General features: G+C 40.3%; 1 protein-coding gene across 1 annotated transcript in view; it reads left to right on the plus strand.

Annotated features, from left to right (window-relative positions):
- The first annotated feature begins 5,041 nt into the window (after positions 1-5,041).
- The window catches only part of LOC135500074 (corticotropin-releasing factor receptor 2-like), an 84,936-nt gene continuing 68,756 nt past the window's right edge, over positions 5,042-21,221 (plus strand). Inside the window, exons 1-2 of the mRNA XM_064791228.1 lie at positions 5,042-5,386; positions 14,525-14,705. Coding sequence (XP_064647298.1) covers positions 14,531-14,705 — 175 coding nt within the window. The 5' untranslated portion in view covers positions 5,042-5,386; positions 14,525-14,530. The remainder of the gene's footprint in view (positions 5,387-14,524; positions 14,706-21,221) is intronic.

Raw genomic sequence — 21,221 nt, forward strand, 5'->3', positions numbered from 1 at the left:
CACTTGTTTGTTGGGGTTGGTGTTGTCAAGATTTTCCGCGATGACTCTTTGATGTGACTTGATAGAACAATAGGAATTTAGGCCTAGGTGCTAGTGGGCTTTGTTTGAAGGCATTTTAGACTGTGTATTTTGGTCGAGGCCAGAATTATTTTGACTCGGAGGAAGGGGGCAAAGTAAGCAGTGCGGTCTGTACTTATCTTACCATTGCCTATGAATTTCTTGATCTGCTTGTGAAGGCCAAAGTCTAAAGACGTTTCTAAGCTTTCCGCAGGCATTTCAAAATATACCAGTGATTTTTCAATATCGCTTTCTACCACTGCGACTCGAACCGTAATCGTTACACAAATTAATCATCAAACGAAGTCAAACATTTTCTAATTGTAAAGCGCATTACAGGAACTTTCAAATAGTTTAATGCTCATTCCAGTTGACCAAGCATGTAACAATAAGCCTCATATGCCTTTTTTTATTAAGCATGTTTGAGAAACATCAGCATTAGTTTAGGAAATTTCTTGCCAATGAACTTCAAAGAAAGCTAAGTAACTGATCTCAAATTGGATTGAGCGATAGTTACTTTAATCCAGTAAGGTTAAAGGGAGGACAATTTTTGTAAAACGAAAGGTTTTTGAAGTTGATTAAATCACAAGTCAATATGAAAGGTTCTGTCTAAACTCCACTAGAAGTTATCGTTATGTTATGATATGAAACCCCCATAAGAGTAACATGCGCCGGAAAAAGAATTATTTTTATGGTTTAAGGGTATTGCTCTTGTACCCTTGAACACGAGAGGCTTCTCATGTCATTTCAATATGACCTACTGATGTCCCCATTATAAAAAAGGAATTATAGCTTTCACAGCGAAAGCATCAAAACTGCAAGAAAATATTGTCATAATGTCTTTGCTCCGTGCAAGACTTCACGGCAGCGGAATGTCGCGGCGGTTTCAATTTCCGTTGACAGGAAGCCCAGCCGCCTTGGAAGTTGTTTGGCCATTTGTGACAACTGGTTAGACCATCACGAGTGTGAATATTATACCCTCGTAGCGACACTCAATACAAAATATCTAGCTGACCAATAACCCGAATTGATGCGTTACTCTGCTCAGATACACGGACATGACATGATTACTTCATATCAGAAAATCCATTTAAGACTTAGAGTAACAATACATGTATCACATATAATCCGTTTGTAAGAAATTCAATATCGTTTGCTTCAATATGTTTAGATTTTAAATCAAAATGTATCCCAGGGACAATTTATTGCTTTGACACGATTTGTATGCTAAATTTCCAATACTATATGTATACAAACAATAGGAAAACATGAAAGCAGTCTTGGCATTTTTTTTATGCTGTTTTTAAACAAAATGAGTCCTTTACACAGTTGCTTGGATTCAGTGGAGAATCGGTACATGACAGTGATATTCCATTTAGTCATTTTCTTCTATAAAAGCAAAGTCGGCTATAATGCCATCACCCTTGCCTCAAAACTACTAAATCTCTGAAGCCAGGCAGTTCGTACTAGACCGGTGTAACATCTGTGGTTGTTCCCCATGTTTCAGTGTTTCCAAACAATAGGCAGCTAGAGAGACTATGACTTTTCAATAGGGGGGATACACAGAAAAACTCGTCAATCTATTTTTGAGCGTTCCCAACCAATGAGGGGAAACACTCAAAAACAGAAACACTCAAAAACATTACACTGGCAACCCAGCGTCTTCAGTGAACTGAACTAGGTACCAATGTACCCTTTGTTTAACTACATGTAGTGGGCAGTAAACCAACCGGCCGCATCGGAAAGTGCTACCAACGTAGCTTGGAACTTCGACTTCCGTTTACGAGGTGGACGTCGTAGGCCATCGTGATGGTTGTTATTTCATTTCTCATGCCACTTCTTTATACCGAGTCGGCTTCGATGACGGAGCCGTTCTTTCTTCCTGCAAAATCTGTACTCGCACACTTCATGCTCAAAATCCCTTCCAGCGTTCTTAGCGTCAGCGAGACCAATCTGATTATTAAAATTCGCCCTATAGTCAACACGGCATCGTCCTCCGACGGTTTTTTAGAAAGAAAAACAAAATGCTTCATCGAGTTTCAGCCAAAGCCCTTCTCTTCATTGCACTTTCTCTGCTTTTCTGTTTGAAGGAGCATTACGTTTTCAAATGATGTTCGCCGGGTATAAAAAGGCTTGATATGAGGATTTTATGTCATTTGGCTCTGCAATTAAAAATATCCCTACCCGCAACAATATGTTTTGTTTGCATGTATCATTTCCAGTATAAAAGTCTTGAAAACTGATTGCCAGCTAAGGAGTTTTTAAGCGGAGAGGCTGACGAAAGAAACGCATCTGAATCAGTCTATTGTCATACCTTTAGCAGCTTATACCCAGGGACGAGATGGCTGTCGTGTTAGACAAAGAAGAACGATTTTAAACTGGTCTGTTTTGCACACAGTAGTTGCGCATGAACTTATGTTCAACTCTGACAATGATTAATTGTAATGGTACTTTCAGTACTCTTATCAGATTTGACCAAGCCAGCCACGATAGAATGAGTATATATACATTCGCTCAGTCCACGTGGGCAAAGCGGAAAAAAGCAGGGTTGCTCTGAAATGTCTCTACACCTTTATGTTAATTTCTTTGAGACGTTTTAACCACTTAGGCTAAGATTCAATTCATAAGACACGTTTTAACCACTTAGGCTAAGATTCAATTCATAAGACACACCATAAAAATCATAGTGACTACAGAAAGTTAATCAACCCAGAGTTCCCATGCCCCATTAGCATCATTTATTTATAAAGGAAACGGTTAGGGTTAATAAATCATGAAAATTGATTTGGATTGCCTCTTGGATGTGTGAGGTGCTTATGCTGAGCTCTAATTGGTTTCTTTATTGGGTAAACAAGTTTTTTTCTTAATTAAGTTTCGCCTGGCAATATACTTTATGTCGCGATATCGCAAGAGAGGCTCTTTGTCTTGAGGAATTCTCGAGTGTGTACACTCACAACAGCTACCTAATACATTCTAGAAGTTGCATGACCTCACATCGAAAACAGGAGAAAGAAATCTACGTAGATACATGTACTTTTTTCGAGATATTCGATTCGATTCGATTGTTAGCACATGCTTTGATATTGAAACTTTACGAAAAAAATAATGATTCAGTGGTCCTGTCGATATTGTTCCATATGAACTGGGTAACACCCAAAATGTCGGCAAGTTCCATGTGTTATTCAAATGCATGTGATACAATCACAATGTCCTACCTATCTACAAAATCATTTTCTATAATCGAGCCTGATAATTGCACAATTATTGCGCAATTCAGAAGACCTACGAAGTTACGATATACCTGTATACGCAGTCGTGGACGTTTTTACCAAAAGACAAGGACAAAAAATGTGTTACTTCGAAGGTGATGCGGAGCATCTTTTGAATTCTTAGCTGTTTGATCAGTTTTTCAAAAAGATTAAATATCCTGAGGCAAAAATCCCTTTCTTCAATCGCCATCTGCTTAGGGTCAAATTCAATCAGATTTGAAGTGTCGTGATAATTACGTTCTTCCTTAAGATTGAGCAAAGGTATGGCTGTTGTCACCAGCACCTGTTCCAATTACACCTTTGAGAGTAATTTATTTCAATTATACTTCAGAGAAATATATTTAGACATAACCCACAATGAAAAATGCTTTTGTTGCAACGCAAAAAAATTTGGCTGTCGGTTAGACATTCTACATCGAGTGTGAAGTGATAATGGTAAACTTTCTTCTCAAAGGATAGGAATAAACCTCACAAAGAGTAGCAATGCTTGAAAATACAGAAATAACAGTGATTCTAAGAACTATGGTCAATCCTTCAAACCTTATTCTTGCCGTCCGTCGTCTGGGTTTTTATCTCAAAGGCATCGGAACGATGAAATCTAACCAAATATCAGGGCACACCGCCGAAAACCACGCCAGTCGCATTAATGGCAGAGCTGGGGTTTGTAAAACGGAGGCTGAGAGAAGTTTGACATTTTGTGAATTTGGTCGGCGTCAAGTGCCGATTTTTTCAAACATGCAAACTTTCAGGAGTCGTTGGATGCAGTGATTTGAAAGACCATCTGAGGATCATGTAGAATATCAGATTGTGAAGGGAAGTACATGTCGTCGATTTCCGTTTTATAACCAACTTGTTCTCGGTAAATTTTCAATTGTTGCATCCGATTTCGCGGTAATCGACGGGTGTGCGCGCCTCGTGTTACATATACAGCGTGTATCATAAACATGATTTCGCTTTTTGTTGCGTCCGCGATCGCGTTTGTGTACATATATTGTGGCTATTTTTAAACATTTCCCTATCCCCGCCGTCCGTTGGATGATTCCTAGTCTGAAGGCCGAACCTAAAAATAAAAAGAGGCAGGTCAGTTAAACTTATGTAATCGTTTTAAAGAGGATTCCTATTATAGCCTACAGTCAACCCGCTACTACTACTACCGCCCAAGTATCGCTGTACTGGAATGCGTGGGGACATTTTGACATCGTAGCAGCTGTGCTCTGAACTTGCTTTGGAGTGAATAATATTGACATTAAATGGCAAACAATTATTAATTCAGACCAAACAAATTTGGTGACTGTTGATATATGGGCTAGTAAAATATGTTTAAATCTTCCCCATTTCTGACATAAATATTTTTTATACCCAAGGGTACGACAAGGTCATAGCCTTTTGCCATTTGAAGGATAAACATAATAGTGTATGGTATTGTCGTTAAACGATGTCAGTATGTCGCAGTTTGTCGCGAAATTAACAATATCCGATGAAAAAAACAAACTAGGTCAGTGATACTTGTTGATCGCGAGAAGAAAAATCACGCTGTCGCAATGCCTATCACAGCTATTTATGATAGACGTGATAAACGGCGATATTCCCCTAATCACTGTGCCCATCCATAGGCCTATTGCAAATAGGACATAAACTGTAACTTGTACGAAGTATAAGCTATCGCCAATAACAACTTGTCGGCAGAAGCGCATCGACTGTTCAACAGTGCGGACGCACATGTGCTTTCGCGATCGACGTCAAACAGATCAGGATCGACAGAGTTGACTCTGTCATTGTCTGCTGAATCCATGTTTTTTTATGAACCATAAGGAACTTAAGGAATACTTCATGAGATACTTGTGGATAGTTTGATTTACTATAAGAAAAAATACCAATGCCAGTGTTTTTAAAGCTGATGTGTGGTATAATTGTGAATCGTAATTCATCTATTGGAATATCAATTTCGTCGTATCGATAAAAGATAACGATTTTTCTGACGATCGGGATACACTAGTGTAAACATTTGTAAGCTTATTCTAATTGCGATTTTTGTGTTTTCCGAGAACTTCTATAACGAGGTAAGATGTTGAGAATGTGGTGCTTGTGTGTCTCGTGTACCAACTACATGTATACTGTAGCCAGAGAACAGATCTCAAATACATAATTGAGAAATCTGTCTTTTCTATGATCCGACTCTGAAATAACGTGCCCGCAATGAAGGGAGGTAACCGGAAAAACGCCGACCGACCGACCGACCGACCGACCGACTGACCGACCGACCTTCCGACCTACCAACCCAAGGAGTTTCGTAGTTGAGTCACAGGTCTCATAAGTCAATGTGATATATCCAATCCACGATAGCAGGTCACGTGAAATGAAATTGTAAACAAGCGCACGTGCGCTGGTCAAATGACAACAAATGCATGTTGCGCGTTGCAGTTCATGCATTGCATCGGTCGAGACACTCGAGTAGAAAAACTACAGCAGGGCCGTATTTAGAGGGGGGGCAGGGGGGGCAGCTGCCCCCCCTGTGCAATAAATGTTGAAAAAAAAATTTTCAGACAGTAATAAAAAGACAAACTAATCTTAGCCATAGCTTTACCAGCATGATAGCAGCATATGGATAGCAGATGTTATCAACTCAGGTGCAACCCTTATAATCTGACCAGTCGAGTGCCCTGACCCTAGTCTTCTATGGTTATACACAATGATGCAACATTAGGTAAAGACTGGCTATGAAAAACTATGAAAATTAACATTTTCTGTCCAAATGTGGTATTTTCGTAAAATACTTCATAAAAGTGGTCCTTTTTTAGAGTAAAAATACTATTGATTCACACTTCCAAATGCCAGGAAAATGCCATTTCAGACCTTTTATTTTCAAATTTTTCTGGGGGAGGGCCCCCAGACCCCCCCCGTTCGGATGCGCCTGTGGCGCATGCAGATCGCCTTCGGCGATCTATCCCACTGCCCCCCCTGGACAAAAAAGTTAAATACGGCCCTGTACAGTGCATAGATTAGGCCCAAATCATGTTTTTATATCCACCGACCATGTAGACAAAGCATATCTTTAGAGTATCGTTATCAGTTCCTTACCGCGTGGGCTCGTTTTCCCGGTATAATTGACTGGAGATGCTGCTGTCAGACACGTCGGACTCCATCACGTCCATTGCGCTGGGCACTACACAGATACATGTGCTATAGAGAAGCGAAAGGGATACTGCACTATGACGGTAGGTTGGCAGGTCAGTCGGTCGGTCGGTCGGTCGGTCGGCGTTTTTCCGGTTACCATGAAGGGACGTATTAACTCTAAAGGATCAGTATTCAAAAGACGGTCCAGCGGGCCAATACAACAGCACCAGTCTCGTGTGGTTTACAGTACAGACTGTGCGTCGGCGTGTTCGACGCGATTCACGTAATGTGTTGCCTGAGCTGAAACACGATACACCAATTAAAAGTATTCTTCAGGCGTCACAACGTCTTCACTGGTTGTCATTGCTCATGCTTCATCAAGTGTATTATGCATATTCGACGGGCGATGATTCACTGGCTTCCTACGCGTCCAGTCCCCGAAACATTCATGACATGTACCCGATGCTTTCCTGACTGGAAACCAACGGGATGTACCGGGAAGCCCGGGGATAACTCAATCAAAAGCAAAACATGTTTTGTATTTTCGTTTAAAGGACCATTGAGCGAGTGCGGATAATTACCAAGCTGTCGGATTCAGGTTCTCAGTCACCTCCAGTCTAAAGTAGTAGTTTACATCATCAGATTGCTCTTAATTTATTCAACCCAGAAGTAGTTCGTTTTGTTTTTGTTCCTAGAAGGAATAACTCAAAACTCCTACCTCTGATACGACGATCATGGCAATGAAGTATTTAGCGTTGTGGTGTAGGGGTTGACCGAATATCCGATCTCGAATGCACTCGGGATGCGCAAATGGTTTGCCTCGCCATGAATTGTGCTGAAAAAACGAATAATTCGTTTTCCTACCAACTGAAAATTGAACCAAAGCAAAAAACAAACATATCGTTGGGGATCCACGGTTGCGTTCCTGGCTCTTTATTCCGCCAGTTCAGCTGGCAAATCGGTAATTATTCAATTTAATTAGTGCTCCCTAGTCTTTAATTCAATCCTTTGGCAGTGTCAATAGAAAAGTCGATATTTGAACAACAGCCTTTTATCAGAAATGATCGAGACACCTTTCCCATCCGCAATTAGACATGATAGAACTCAATTAGAGACATCACTTTAACCTGAAGGTTTAAGGCATTCCTTTATAGATGACTGAACCTGTCTTCTCTCATTCGGAGCATCTTGTGATTGAATTGGGGATGTAATGGTTTTAACACTTGATTTTGTTTCACAGAGTTGGGAAGTTACGGAGCGAGGCTGGATGTGGATCGTTATCAATACTGTACAGACTGGGGCGAAACAGTGAGCAATCCTTAAGCTGGTCTTTTAAACCGTGGGAGGTTTTCTCTAATACTGAGCAATAGGAATTAAAAAAGGAAAATGCAGCATTGCTTCCCCCACCTCCTCAGGCGACGAGTTGCAGTTGTCTAGCTCCTGGATGAGTGGTTTAAACACGGCTGCAATGCAACGTGTGCATTACAGTTTGAATCTCATTTCGTATCTGATCCTTTAATTATCAAGCAATTCCTATCACAACTTCGCGTTGCCGTCATCTGATATATACATAACCGAAGTATTTTAAGTCTTCTCTGCTAATTGGTTATTGTTACACGAATAGGCGAGTAAAATATTTATATACACGGCTGGATTTTATGTCATTTATTGCAAGAAGCCGCAGTACAAGGGTGATGTTAGATAAGTGTATTGTGATGTGTCAATGGACGTATCTAAAAAAAACTTCGATAGTGTCTTGTGCCTGCTGTTGCATGTTACAGACATGTCAGACAATAGATTTTACTAGGACTCTCCTTTTTTATGTGACTGTAATGCACCGGTCATGGCAGTTGTTTAAGGCAGTCGAAGTCCATCACTTGCGAAAGGCGAACGTGTCTTGTCCAACGCAAAAAAATCCTATCACGTTTTTGCTGTTAGGTCGTCAGCATTTCAATTTTTCATCTTCGATTTGATTGACCGACTGAGAAATACAATGCATGATCCTCAGTCACCGTTAAGATTTTACCTCGAATGCTAAGGAGGGACCACCACTCTACATAAAACATAACTCCCCCGAGTCCACCGCTGATTGTCTCTTGTGTATAATTCCATCATGCCAAATTAATCACACAGAAGACAACGACTCTTGCCATTCCTTTGACTATATCATTGCATTTTCCATCAAAGTAATCGGACCTCTCTGCGTGTAATTAGACGTTGACAAAGCACTCGAATGGGCTTGGCCATGGGAAATCAAGAACTATCTTCACAACAAGGTCACTCTATGAGTAATATTTGGGCAAGGTATGCACTACTTGACATGCTTGCTCGAAGCTTGGAGCCATAAGAAGATGGATCTCCGCCCGGCTTATTTAATGTTGTCCTCGGCAGAATTATCTCCTGCTTGGAATACAGACTACCACAGCGAAGTTTGCATTTTACCAATAAAATATGACGTTGCTTACATTCCGTTACACATAATAGTCCTCAAAGCGATCCAGCAGACTAATTTCTATCACATCTATTCTGCAGCCGCTTTTGCGGAATTGACAGCAAATAGAAAGGAAATATTGCAGAACAGCTGACTGGTCTGAGTGGATTGATCAATTTTTATCCCATTCATCCAGAAGTTGCTTTACATCCTTTTACACTGACATGAACATGCGCAATAAATTCGAGATTAAAGGACTTGAAGTTTTTTTTGTCAGTGCTTACTGCAGTTTGTTGACGCGTGCCGCAAAAATATCACGAGGCAAGAAAATGCACTAGAGGTGTTGCTATCACTTGACCAATCAAAAAACACAACCTCATAGTGTACACTTCTCGACATCAGGGCTCCCACCACTTTCTGACAGAATGAAATATAATTACAATAATTATAATGGACGTGTGGAGTGATAACTGTACCGTCAAATTTGAAGACTAGGGTTACTTTGAACACCCGGTCGAATATGAGCAATACAAAGCCTTCCGTAAATGTATAATTTTAACGGATAAACTCGATCTGCAGTAGCGTTTGACGGAAATCTTACCTAAAAACTGATCGACATGTTTACACGTGTAGAAAAAAGGCAAGTTGTATCATAACTCCGCTTCAGAACCTCATCGGTTCGGTATACAGCTAAATATGAAATTTGCAACGGGAAGCCTCATTGAGAGTAAATTTCCAATAACTTTCCAGCCGCCGCAGTGAGGGGCAACCACGCTGTAGCATCTGGTTACAGGAAAATACGATGCAGTGATTGGTTTGTTTGGCACATGTGGCAACGGCGTTCGTGAAGAGTTCGTGAGATTCAACACACTTCTTAGGCGGTCAGGTGTTTTATTGACTTTTATTCCTTTTGATCGAATTAAACGCAAAATTTCTAAGCGGATTTTTGAATCGAGGAATTTTACGGATAGCTATATCATGGATGCCCAGCATGCTATAGGTGCGGTGCGTCACTGGAATATTAAGCCTTGCTTAGTCGTTCATTGATTGATCAGTATTCGCCCGGTGAAGTATCATTCAGTTTTCATAGGAGTCTGGCGACTTCTGCAGGTGCTATGTTCATTACCAACGACCTAAACATCATATTTCATAGCCAGTCATAACGGGTAACGCGTGGATTAACGTAGTATTTTGAAACGGGACTATATTGTCGAGGGGTACGTATTTTGCATTTCCATAAATTATCACCTCTCTGACACGTTTACAACATGCCACAGATTTGCTGCCCGTTCTGACAGTAGTTCCGTTGTTTGAGTATAACTTCTGATTAAATCTTTTTTTTTTGGGGGGGGTGGTCCCTCATCCTTGTGTGTGCTGCAGGAGACATCATTTCTTTAGTTCGTTGTACGGACGTATTTCCGTTTTGAACTGTGTCGATTCTAACGTCTACCTACAATAAGAAGCAAGAAACTCAAGGCATCGCCCCCGCCCTGATTTGACATGTTTAATGAAAGGTTTCGGATGAGAAAAATGTTTTTCTTGTTTTACTTGACCCTAGAAGAACTGAGCTGCTGGCGTAAATCGTATAACAAGTGATATCGCAGCGACGTGCGATGCCTACACTGCAGAAATTTGCTCCACTTGATAAATATTCTCCTCCGTTATTTTAGATCACACATTAACTGGAGCATCTGATTTTATTTTATGTCTGAAACCCCTGTTTGTACCTCTAGGCAATTTTGTAAATCAAACTGGTTTAATTCAGTTGGGTTGAACTTAATTGGCAGATGTCATTGATAATAGTAACAATTTATTATGCGATATTACCAGGACGGTTTGAAATGAAATCGTTGAGAGATGTAAGGTTTGTCAGGTATGGCCCGTGATCGCAACAGGTGGTTAGTGTCGGTTGCTTCACGTTCCTCGGTTTCGTTTCATCCCCTGGTGTGTTACCAGAGAAATGTTATACAGTCATACTTATGATCGAGCCAGGCTAAAATTACTAAAAGGGTGTCTGCAGACCGTATCAGATGAAGTTATGCAAGTTGCCGAAAGGGGTTTCTCCTATCTTGCAGCAGTACAGTTTCACGCTTGTACGAGAAATATGTGTATTTCACTGCATCAAATACGACAAAGTTACAGTAGAGTGTTTATTGCTCACATTTAACTATCAAATCGATCCTCTCTCTCCTGTATGTCCTAGTTCCCTTTAAACTTGCGTTTGGGTGATTTATGCCTTCTCATCGAGGCCTTCTGTGACGTACGCTAGCGGCATGCAAGGTGCCTCATTCGGTCACGATTTGTATTGATCTGGTAATATATCATCCTAATAGCCTAATCCACAATCTCAATAAACAGAGCGGTGTTGGTGCTATGTATAATCTAGTTCCTTGGATCGGATCATGAGTCCTTTTCTGAATATTCATGCCCAGCCGCACTACTAGATTTTCATTTTTACACGTGTCATTTGATTCAACATGTTCAGTTGGAATTGTCAGTACAATCAGCGACACCAAGTTCTCATGACGTTAAAGCTCTGACCCGTAGCGGCCAATCATGCCCCGAATTAATGATTGCCTGGTCCTTCCATAAAACTAGAATATTGGCGATATTGTCTGCTCTTCTTGTTTCCGACAACAAATCATGACACTGAGGACTCTAACCAACGCATAAGTACCACTTGATGCGCACGCGAAGCCTTGTAAAATATCTTTTAACTGCGTTTGTGGCTTGTAACTGTGTTCGCAAGCGAAACTTCTATCGTCTAGAAAACTCTAAACCACACAACACAATCATATTGTCAATGTCTGGTAGAAATGATTATTAGTCTATAAGATGCAACCCAGGTATGGCTGGCACATGGCAGAGCATGACCAAACGTAATAATAAACTCGGAATGAGTATCTAATTATTTTATGTATATTATTGCATAACCCAATAGCATCAAAAATAAATGGAAGATAATGATTATGCTATAACGACGGAGTCAACTTCATGGTTGATATCTTATCCCCAGAGGTCAGAAACCCGTCACGTACACACTCTGGAAAACATCACGGAGCAATCCTCTTAAAATCATGTTAATGGCTTCTTTCTGTGAGCGATCGAAACTTTTTTCATTGAATCAATTTATATTGACATTCTGGCTGATATATGGCATTGACTTATAATTCAAACATGATTCTACTAAAATCAGTTTATTGAATCTCCAATATTTCTTGTATTATCACATGTCGTTAGCCATCCCAAAGCAGATACCGCCGTGTTTAAGACTAAAATTTGATTCTGGGGTACCACTATATCAGATATAAAATGCATGTTAGTTCTTGTCTTCGCCGTGTAGAAATAGCCATCTGAGCAGTTATTCTGATACTGTGTAAGTCATGTTAGCAAGTTAATGTACTGAGGACTGTCCACCTGTTCTGAAATCAAGTCATCCTGATAGCAATTTTGTTTCTGCCTAATGCTAGGGATAGAAGATAACTGATATATTTGAACGGAGTTTTTCTTGTCTTAGATACATGTAGGCTATACCAGTAATTTTTTTATTCCGCAATACAACAGCTCGTTCCACAAATGCGTCACCTTCAATACATTTTTTATTAGTATGTGATACATTTTCATTAGCTTCGACAAGCGAATGACCCAATTGAATCTGTAAACAACGCTACTTCCTGATTCGGTTGCTTTTCCAAATACACAAACATCGCACACTGATGTAAGAAAATGCACTTGTCAATTTGTGATTTAAGAAAATACACTTGTTTAATTGTCTTTTCGGCAGCTGAATGTTCTTCATCAATTAACAGCCTTAGTATTTTCGGCAATAGCTTCTTTGACGAAATTGTCCACCGGTACGATCATATGTTTTCTTCTTAGTTTGTGATACATGATTAGTTAGCGATACATTTTCATTAGCATCAGACAGGGCTCAGTATATCAACCTCTGTTGTTTCTACAAATGCACCAAAAAACTCGCTCGACAACATAAGAAAGCACATATAATGTATCAATTAGGGAGATGACAGATTGGTTTGGTTGCCGTTGATGTTGGGTAAAAACATTATTTCGAGGAACATCTTGATCCGTGTCTAGATCTCTAAATTATTTAGTTAGCGGCGTGAGATTTTTGTCATGGCCTTCCAGCATACTCGTCCCCAATAAAGATAGCGCACAGTGCCACGTGTATCAAGCTCCTTTAGTACTAAAACTATCAATAACACTAAGTCTGACGATATTTTCGTGCCCCGAATTGACCCCCGACAGCTTATAGAGCTTCCCATCAATTGGACCATTGGACATTCTGGTCACATACTGGAGTCAATCATTGGCAAGAATTCGCATAATTCCGAAAGATGATACCGTCTGAGCGCCGTTATTGCCATTTTGGTGGCAGCTAAACAAATATATCGTTTGCGTCAATTGGAATTATTTCATACCTCTCTATTCTCGGTAGGCGTACACGATCAGAAGTTACATTAAGCCTAAACGACAATATTGTATGCTCACTTAACGCTACCACTAATTTCTATCCGCATCAATAATAGACCATCTTACGAACAGTTGTCAAGTGGCCATGCTGACTCTGATTCTATAAGCCAAATTAATGACTCTAGAAAGTTAGTGTAATCCGGGCGTTTTGTCTGATACCAATGTCGTTTTGTCGTTGTGAGACTGGTAATTTTGCTCCATTCATGAAGATGGCGTCAACGTAGAAATGCGTTCAGTGTGTTCAGGGTAGCAAACAGATGCTTACTGATATTCCCAACAGTCTCTTAGTGTACATAAAGGAATGGTTGGCTTACATTGAGACGATTTAGGTCTATAACTTCAGTGTATTTGGTGCCGAACCTAAGTCGATATGTTGATTTCGATCCGTATTTTGAGATGGTGTCAACATGCATACGAAATGCTCATACACATTTATCAATGTTGGGAACATCAATTCATATCTATGTGTATTCAAAGTGTTCCGTCTCAGGAAAACCAACAACATTGACTTACAATGCGTATTATGCCACGTAAATCACCACACACAGAAATCACTGAAAATCAGAAGTCACTGCAATATATGTTCTTTATTGACCCAATCGCTCGTTTCTATACTTGACAAAAGATACTCCATCTTGAGGTGTTTGTGCCATGATGATATCTTTTGGCGAAATTATTCGGAATAGTCAGTCTTTGACCTCCCCGTTTCAATTGAAACAAAATATCTTAATTAGTGCAGTAAGCGTAATCATACACTCCATTATTTGCAGTCTTGTTAGAGCAAGCTTAAAGGAAACATAAGATGAAGGTACCTATCGATTGAGTTCTGTTTGTCTAACTATACTCCGATATCATTGCCTTGAATATCTGTGAAATTTGACCCATCTTTGTCGACAGGTTGTTGCAAAGAACCATTTGCATGGCCCGTTTTCCGGATTTGATATTTCTTCCTTTACAAGACACAATAAAAGGTAAACGCTTTTAAGAGATAACTACGTGTGTCCGCGACATATACAGCATACTTCAGGCAAGAATTGATCTTATATATCAAAACTTGACTTTATATTTCAAAACTTGACAAATTCGAACTTTGACTTCGAAATTCAAAACTCGAATACCAGAAAACAACCGAATTAAACAATGTGCATTTGCATAATTCCAGGTAGTCATGATGACTGAAAGTGGAGACAGCACGGTGGGGGAACAACCAGGATATACGAGTGCCTCCCCACCGACCTTCACCGCCCAATATTCGGCTGATGAACTCTTGGCGATGATCAAGCAGGACAAAGGCACGTACTGCGCGTATAACTTCACTTTCGTCCACCCGTACCCTTCAACAGGTAGGTCACCTTTTGTTCGTTTATAAAAAGTCGAGAGTGTAAAGGTTGAAAACGCCCCCTGGAAAACGTATCTGTTCAGGTATGCCTTGTCCTAGTTGGTTCAATGTTAGCTGATTGACTAGTAGGTCAAATAGTCTCAGAGATGCGAGGTTTTTTAAACAGCTAGTTTGACACGGCGATCGCTATATCTTAAGGTAGGTGAAATAATGTATCCGAAAATATTACTTCAGTTATTGACCGAAGAATAAAATATCCCCTTTCGATCACCCCCTTATAAACATTTATAAATATTTTCAAAACAAGCTGATTTGTTTGTCTAACTACGTAGCACCCCTGGCGAAAGATTAGAATACGCGTGGCTAGCGTAATTTCTAAAATCGCAGTGAAACCCTCTTCCAATCCTGACGTGAAGGGTATATAGTTTGCATTCTCTGAAAGTTCCATCCGTCTAAAATGACTGAGTGTGTGAAGGTGGTCCGTCGAAAGCATTTTACTTTGAGGGAATGAAGAGAGCAATTGTGATTTGACCCCACCATTGCACTCTGTCTTAATGATTGAACCTAATAATTCATAAGCACAGCTCTGTCTAAGAAACACCGATGAAATGATTGATAAAAATCGAAGAAGCTATTAAATATTGTGTAAGATATATATGATTTTGTATGTATTGGTTACGTTAATCAATAATTATGTTATGCCAGTGAGTCGGTCTTTGTAGTGTTTGGTTGAGGCTGCATGTAGCTAAGCAGCCGTGTCCGAGCGTTGCCCTATGACTGTTGGTTCACCGGAGACGCTGAAACGAAAGGCGACATGAAAATGTAACACTTGTCAACTAGATCTCAATTGTCTGTCATGTTCGGTTGGTCAAGTGTCTGCAGTTTCTGGATAGCTTGACAAATTGAGTGATACTTGCTAATGCTCCTTAGAGTGTTTGTTCATTTGGCGACTGACGGCTATAGGATAAGCGAAGACATTACTTGCTGTAAGTTGTACTTTTTCTGATAGACTGTAACATTTATAATACAATGATGGCTTCAATCTTACTTTTGACCGTTGTGGGTGCATTTGCCTGTTTTGGAATTGGAGAATCCTGCACATTCAGCCCGCCAATGTTGCTCTGTCTGGACTTCGATTTCTTGAACATCACTGCGGGGTACAAAAATGACACATCTTTATCGTCTCTGGTGAAGGCGCATGCCCCTGGAAACATTTACGTAATCAATGGATATTTAGGATATATAAACGAAAGCTTCGGAAATCGGAATAACATCAAAGAAATAACGCTTGCAAACTGCAGCATAACGGGTTTCGCCTATTCTGACATGTTTTCCGCGCTGGCGAGTTTACAGGTATTAAACCTCACGCGGAACTCTTTGACATTTATACCGGACCTTTTCAAGGCCAATATCAAGACAGTCGACCTAAGCTGGAATAGCATTACGTTCAGTAATGAGTCCCGAATTAATACGACAGCCATTGGTCAATTCTTTTCAGCTTTTGAGAACACGGTGAAAATGGAGTATATCAATCTTAGCCACAACAAGATTGGTTTCTTCGGCGGCTTTCCCATCGGCAATCGTCTCCGAACCCTAGACCTTTCAAACAACCCACTGTACGCAATTAGTCTTCAGAACACCCCTTGGATCTTAAACCTGACCTACACTGAATTAGACGGTGATCGGATCACCCTTGACAACTTTAATCCTCGTCCAAAAAGACGTCAGAAAATCATCGATCTGAACAATGCAGGCCTGACAACTTTGGGGGGAACCTTTCTTCAAAATATGATCGTTTGGAACACCATGTCTAACTTGACTGTCCAGATACAGGAAAACACCTTGACATGTGGATGTAACCTCAGGGAGGCATGGCGTATGATTGCTGCCCTCAAGCAGACTGGAAAAGACCCTGGCTGGTTTGATAACCTAACTTGTACAAGTCCGTCTTTGGGTTTAACCTCTTATAGGTTGCCAGAAATCCCAGTATCCTTTTTCAGCTCTTGCTGAGCTTTCTTTCAACAATCGTCGGGAAGTCGTGAAAGGATAATAGCAGCTTTCGGAAAACCAGATATTTGCTCTTGTATTGTGTCCATGTATCGGTATTGATATTAAGTTGAATAGCGTAACGTGATTTTTTACGCCGTTTGTTTACAGAGACGTCATGTGTTACGGCCGCAAAATTTGCACCTGCCAAAACTACGTAGGAGTGGATTTCCCATTGCCTGTTACCCGTTGGCAATCCGTCATAGACTAACTGGCACTATTTTAACGCGTTTCAAATGCCAACTTCCTCGCCTGTTTAACTGAAGGCATAAGCCGCATCTTTCGGGTACGGAGAGAACACTTTGAATCCGGTTTTAAACATTTTCGCCGGTGTTTGATTTGACCCAGTTTTGATCTTTTAAGGGTCGCAGAACACCTTATACGACAACCATGGATCATAATTATCTCAATATGAGATTTTGTAAGAGACCATGTGTTGGATAAATTCCTCCGCAAAGAATGATTGTGTATGTTACCACACGGATCGCTTTTCGTACAGTGTATTTCGAATGGTAAACATACACTGCTGAAGTGCTTTGTTCTCAGATTGCTGTCTTTTGCTGTGGAAGGTCAACCATTTTTGTGCTCCAACCCTCTGTAAACAGGCCACTGTCTTAGTCGGGCTTGATATAACTGTGTTGCGCTGTAATAAATCTCCTTCCTTGTATCAAGACCAACTGCTTACTAGTATATGAAGCCTTATTTGTATTACTAGTAAATGTTGACCTTCGTGTTATTTGCATTGTCAAAGACTGTGATACGCACCAACTGCACCAAACACTAAAACGGATCAATATATCATCATTTGTGCCAAGCTTAGATTGTTTTCCGATTAAAGATATTTTCAAAAGTAAAGGTTGTGTTATTAATCATTCGACTATAAAGACTCCACCGCACACACAACTATCAAATGGTTTTAGGATGGTTCAGTTGAGCCTGTTATGTTTTACTCTCTGTGGCCGAGTTCGTCTTAGTGGAACTCGAGGGTACAGTAGGAGTGTCACGTGGGATTACATAATGTAAATGCAAATTTAGCGTTTTTTGCAAATTTAGCGTTTTTGCAGTTTATTCACTGTGTCACAAATGTATTGAGTCACTCTGTCAAACAATCATTTTACCTATCTTAGGCTGTACTATTGCTGGAGTCATATAAAAAATGGCCTAAAAGTCACTAGGGGCTGTTATGTAATAAAAGTTCATGCTGTTTTTATTTGCATTTTCATTGTATTCATATAAAAACTATGTTTCCAAATATATTCATGAATAAATATCGACTTATTAGTATATGGGATTGCTTTTTTCGTTTTTCTCAAAACATGGAAAATTTAGATAGACAATTTGTTTAGGAGCGTGACGGTTTATAATTTAGGCCACGTTCCCTGAGTTGCTTCCACAATAGTCGTCCATCCTCTCTGACATGTCAAGTCGGAAGACTTGACTCACGTGACATGACGTCATCGAATCACCTCCCCTGGTCGATATGCTGAGCCAGGTGGGCCGGATTAAGTCACACGAAATCGCCATAGGGGTCTTAGTTTTAGAATGCCAGATATAACGAAATAACACACTCCTCGTGTACACACAGATCATTTATTTGTCACTCTAAATCACATCATATACAGGTTATGTGTATGTATATATTTCACGCTGTATCAAGCACGACCCATGATTGTCTATTGAATTGTTCCGTTTGCTGTGAGAGAAAAATACAAGCACTACAAATTTAGTGTGGGGGATGACTGTAGTTTCATGTGATCTACCATAGCAAAGCAGGTACTTGAAGCACAATATCGATATTGAGTTATTGAAATGGGCTGATCATGCACAATATTACCTTTAAAATGATGTATGACACATTTTTCAGTCTCTTGAGAATTGTTTGAGATATGGACTCAGAACACATCAATCGTTCAAGTTTATACCTTGAAAAAACTCATATAAGGATCACTAGTCAGTCAGTAAGAAGACCGTTTGTAAGGTCACGTTGTCTTATATTTTACTCTACTATCATCACGATCATAGCCCCAAGACAGCTTTAGAAAAATAATCAGGAAGTCATTTCAACCATAAACCTTGCCGTATTCATCAGTTACATGATTGTTCTGTAAAATATAAGCATGAAATAACGTATAAATAATAAGGATGCAGACATGTTTTAGAATTTATGCCGAGCTAGCGGTCCTTGGTTGTCTTAGATGTAACAAGACAACGTTGTTTTCTTATCAACCCAACTTGGATAGACCAAAATCCTAGGCCCTCCCAATGATTTTGGACGTAATTTGAGGTCTACCTGTTCATGTGCGGTCTTAATTAGACAACCAAATGATCTACAGCTATGTATTAATTCCTATTCTAATTAGTGAACATTTGCCATCAAATTAAAACTTCTGGCAGCCCAACCTCAAATTGGTATTTTGGAATACTGAGTATTCGCCGAAGTTCTGATGCCCCAGAAACCATGAAAACGATTTCTTCGAAAAGCTTGTTCGTTACAATATACTTACCGAGATTGGCCTCGGTAAGAGATGTGACCATCCTTCCCGTGTACGCTGATGGTTGACCACACTCAAGCCCATCAAACCAGCCAGGGTTGATGTCGCTTTCCTCTAAGGCGAGTATCATCCTCCTAGACTTGATCATCTCGCATGTGCAGTTCAGGTTGCTATTGCCTAAATGGACAGTGAGGTTCGCTATGGTGCTCCAAATGACAAGCCGCTGCACAAAATCAGTTGGCAACTTCGTAATTGCAGCGTTGCGTAGGTCTATGATTTTGTAGCGTCCTCCTGGTACGATCTCGTATCCGTCAAATGCGATCGCGTCGCTGTCAAGTTGCGTGTGCGAAAGATTCAGGAACCGGGGCGTGTCGTGAAGGCTTACGGCGTACAACGGGTTGTTAGAAAGATCCAGGGTTTTCAGCAGATTGCCTATTTTAAACCCACCGAAGAATCCAATCTCATTGTCATTAAGGTGCAACTCTCGTAACATGTCCTGGTTCTCGAGGCTTGAGTAAAAAGCTCGGATTGCTGTAGTGTTACCATTGTTTGATTCCGTAAAGTTAATGCTATTCCGGCTCAGGTCCACTATCTTCAGGGAGCCTTTTGGAAGATCTGGTATACTTGTCAGTTGGTTGCTGGTAAGATTTAAATTCTGTAAAGCCGTTAAAACAGAAAATACATTTGATTGAGTAAAACCTGTTATGCCGCAATTGGCAAGTGTTACCTTTTGGATGATGTTTCCTGTGCCAAAAGCGTTGTTGTAGTTGCCTACGTTTGCGTTGATTGCATATATCTCGCTTGCGGAATAAGATGTCACAAACTGCTCCACATGTGATTGATTACTTGTTGCTATGAAGTTGTCCAGATCCAGGCAGAACATTATGGGTTTGATGTAAATGCAACAGCGTCCAAAGCCGAGGCAAACGAAAACGCACATGAGAGTTAGAGAATATGTCGGCATCTTGATAGCCCTTTTATCTACACAAAGAAACAGGTTTCGGTGTCAATACGATAATGAAGTCTACAGCAGCAAAGGTTTCCACTACCATAGAATCGCAAAACGTAAACGGTACACGGTATCAGTACACGGCTTACACGGGAAGATATTGCAAAATCCGATAGTTCCCTTAGCCGCGCCAGTTTACTGCTACTGTGTAAGCAATGTAAGAACATTTCGAATCATCGGATTACGTAATAAACATACAGGTTTATATTAGTCAATAATATTTTGTCCTGGTCGATTCATTGCCCCCAAGGCGTGTTTTGACCAATTTCTGAATACCGGGCGACCCTTTCGATTTTTTTCATTCGTTATTGATATGATCGCCAGGCAATTTGGCAAACAAATCAACACAATTAAACTAATGTTGATGAAGCGAAATCGAAGCTTATACCATTATCATACCGTTTATTTATTTATGCCTTGGGCTCCAAAATCAGATTTCGCAATGCACTCGAATCCCTAAAAACAAACGCCAATTGTTCACTACATTGTTGACACAGGCCGCCCTTTTGGACACAGTTTATTTGAGTAGATTCACGATGTCCGCGTATTTCTAGCCGCCAGTCCTTGAAGGTGAGCACATGTTGCTACGGCCTGAAATAAATGAGTGGAGACGATTTAAAAAAATATCGGGGCAAGCTTATAACGTTCATCATGAGTCATTACCTAACTCTGGTATATATGAAGTGACAGGTGTTTTCCCCCCTCCCCGTCCAATTATATAGCGCCTGACCAGCCAGGTTATGGATGATTACTCTGTTGCCATGCGGTTGTGCGGATGTTCCCATCACCGAAGTTTAGCAACATTGAGCGTTAGTAATCTATTGGCACATGATACAAGTGATAGTACTCTAGCACAGTTCACCAAGTTGCTTCAGTTCTTCATTTATCATTACCGTTGTGTAACATGTTGAGTGAATCGTCTATAACACAATTTTGTTTCACATCCTAAAGGTGTTACGACAGTGTGGGGGTG

This window comes from Lineus longissimus, chromosome 16 (assembly GCF_910592395.1).
Source record: "Lineus longissimus chromosome 16, tnLinLong1.2, whole genome shotgun sequence".
In the NCBI taxonomy this organism is placed as follows: domain Eukaryota; kingdom Metazoa; phylum Nemertea; class Pilidiophora; order Heteronemertea; family Lineidae; genus Lineus; species Lineus longissimus.